The following is a 2,941-nucleotide window of genomic DNA, read 5'->3' as shown; positions in this document are numbered from 1 at the left end:
GGAACACTGCATGTCTCAGCTAACATTTCCAGCAAAAAGTAATTTTAAAAAATGGCAAGGGGCTTCCCGGGTGGCTTGGTGGGAAAGAATCCACCTGCTAATGCTGGAGACACGGGCTCAATCCCTGATCCAGGAAGATCCCACATGCCACAGAACAACAAAGCTTGTGTGTCACAACTATCGAGCCTGTGCTCTAGAGCCCAGGAGCCGCAACTACTGAAACCCAAAGGCCCTAGAGCCCATGCTCCGCAACAAGAGAAGCCACTGCAATGAGAAACCCGCACACCGCAACTATAGCATAGCCCTTGCTTGCCACAACTAGAGAAAAGCCCACTCAGCAATGAAGACCCAGCACAGCCAAAAATTAAAAAAAAAAAAGAAAAAGAATGAAAGACAATGGCAAGATGCAGAGAGGACACTTAGGAGTTTTATATACCACCCTAAAATGCTGGGAAGGCCTTGAATTTTCCATACTCCAAGAGTTCCAGAAAATTCCTGCTCTTGAGACCCATGATGGAATGAGGGGCGATAAAAAACAAACAGAGTTTCCATCTTTCTTCTCCAATCCTATGCTCTCTACCCCTCCAACAGCTTGGGCCTCCAATGGGAGAGTTCTGCCAGAAAGTGTCCTGGGGAGAAATGAAATAGAAGGGCCAAAGGCACAGTGGAAAGGGAGAAAGGACCTCACACGCATAGGGATACCGAAAGGTCTTTATTGCCCACTGGCCACCCTCAGTTCCATCAGTTTTCCAGCCATGTGCTAGGCCCTCTGGGTCTCTCCAACCAACTCTGAGGACCCCTGAAATGCAGCCACAGTCCAGCTCTTTCTTTCTGGGGACCAAGGTGTTCCCTGGGGCAGACAGGGGGCTTCAGAGTGCGGGGCGGCAGGACCGAGCAGCATTCCACGTGAAGAAGGACAGGAGAGAGGGTCCCCCTTGGCATGCACCAGGGAAGATGGCGGCCGAGGAGGACGGCAGGGAGGGAGGGGTTCCCTAAGTTGGGATGGCGCCAGTGGCAAAAAGCACGATGAAGAGGATGATGATAAAAACTATCACACAGATGAGGACAATCATCTTCACGTTCTTCCACCAGAACTTCCGAGCCACCTTCTGTGACGTCGTCTTGAAGTGCTCTGACTGTTGGGGATAAGGCAGACAGAGACCCACATGCCGTCCATCTAAATATTGAAGTGCTAAGTGGAGGTAACAGATTGCTAAGTAAGACAGCTTATGTCCTCCTATCTTGACAAATGTACCTTCAGAACCATCTGGTGGGCCAAGTTCAAATTTAGAATTCGTGGTCCCCTGCCCTCCCACTTCTTTTCTCACCCCTGCCCTGCCCTCCACACTGGGCTTTTGAACCATGCTTCTACCCAGGCTTGTGACAAGGGCAGCACAACCTGCCCTTAGGAGGGCAGACAATCGGGCTGAGGGGGTGCAGGCTCCAGGGGGACATATCTTCCTGGTTCTATGACTTCTGGCCCCATGAGGACTGCTGAAGCCAGAGGAAGGGGTCAGGGCAGTACAGGGGCTGGAGTTAAGGGTAAGTGTCCTTCCTTCTCCCAGCATGAGTTGCAAAAATTGTTTTCTTGGGCCCTGCTCGCCAGATCAGGCTGAGGACAGAAACATTAAGTCTCCAGAAGTTAAATGAGCAATACTCAAGATTACACGCAGGACTCCAAAAGCCATGTCAGTCTCTCCCTGTGGACATGGAATCTTAGGCTCCAGCTGTCTGCTGAACATTAGAGTCACTCCTTCCCTGAGCAGCTGGCTTTGGCCTCTAGCTGGAGAGACAGGAGAATATCTAGCCAGATGTGTAGGAGATATTATTCTAGCCTTCAGCTAGCAGAAGAGCCTGGGATTAAAGATTTTTACTGCTCTTCCCAGCTTCTTTTTAAAGCCGGCTCAGCAAGACTCTAACAGTTTTTCACCGCCTGCCTAAAAACCTTGGGGAAGGCCAACGGCCCTAAGAGGATGTTCTGGGGCCAATATTTTTGCCCTGGGATGGCCAGATCCAAATGAGAGTCAAGGGCAGCCTTCAAAAGGAAAGTCAGTTTCATAGGAGAGAAACCTAAGAAAGCACAGGCAGACTGAGCCATCCGTCTCAGAAAATACCTCCATGGATCCACCCCCGCATCCCCAAATCTGTCATTAAACCCAATTCCAATCAGTGGAGTACAGCAGTATCAGAAGTGGGGCCTCAGCTCACGTCAATTCCCAGCACACATGAAAAGACAGACTTCCCTCCTTCACTCTGCCACCATGATCACCACACCCCCAGTAATCTTCCTTCCCCCTTTTCCTCTCATCCCCTGGGAGTGAGTGCGGGGTGGGGGTGGGGGGGTTCCCCGGGGGGTAGGGTGAGGGGCTCCCTGTCATCTCACTGTGGCTTCCAGATCCTCTGTCTTGTTGCGAAGGTGGTCCAGGTTCTCTCCCCGGGCCAGGATCCGCTCCACATTCTGAGTCATGATATTCTTGACCCCTTCCACTTCATCCCTGAGGTTCCGCACACGGTCATCTCCTCCTCCACCACTGGCCTCCTGGGCAGCCACACAAAGGGTTAATTAGGCCAAGAGTTGGAGGGACTGAGATCCAGACTCAGAGGCCAGAGGAGGGGGAGGCCTGAGGTGGACTTTAGCTTTTTGCAATGCTTGAACTGTTTGCAAAGAAAATGTTTTTCTGTAGAACTCGGGTAATCAAAACCAAATGCCTTTATAAGCCCCAGATGGTGAGAGCCATCCATGTTAGGAGACAGACAGGACCCAACTTCTTTGTGGATTCTCAGGGCCCTTGACAGAACAAGAAGCAACCACCAAACCCCTCTCCACTGCTTCCTTGTTCCTCAGAGAGGGTAAGAGGAGACAGCTGAGCCAGTACTTCCCAATGCACAGCTCCACCTCTATGTAAGAAATTCCCAGGTCCCACAGGTCCTCATTAAAAAT

General features: G+C 51.2%; 1 protein-coding gene across 1 annotated transcript in view; it reads right to left on the bottom strand.

The window, feature by feature from the left end:
- Window positions 1–693: 693 nt before the first annotated feature.
- The window catches only part of VAMP8 (vesicle-associated membrane protein 8), a 3,457-nt gene continuing 1,209 nt past the window's right edge, over window positions 694–2,941 (bottom strand). Inside the window, exons 2-3 of the mRNA XM_010862187.1 lie at window positions 2,384–2,539; window positions 694–1,136 (exon numbers count right to left, since the gene is read on the bottom strand). Coding sequence (XP_010860489.1) covers window positions 993–1,136; window positions 2,384–2,539 — 300 coding nt within the window. The 3' untranslated portion in view covers window positions 694–992. The remainder of the gene's footprint in view (window positions 1,137–2,383; window positions 2,540–2,941) is intronic.

This window comes from Bison bison, unplaced genomic scaffold (genome assembly GCF_000754665.1).
Source record: "Bison bison bison isolate TAMUID 2011002044 unplaced genomic scaffold, Bison_UMD1.0 scf7180017864480, whole genome shotgun sequence".
NCBI lineage: Eukaryota > Metazoa > Chordata > Mammalia > Artiodactyla > Bovidae > Bison > Bison bison.
This window is presented reverse-complemented; position numbering and strand designations above follow the sequence as displayed.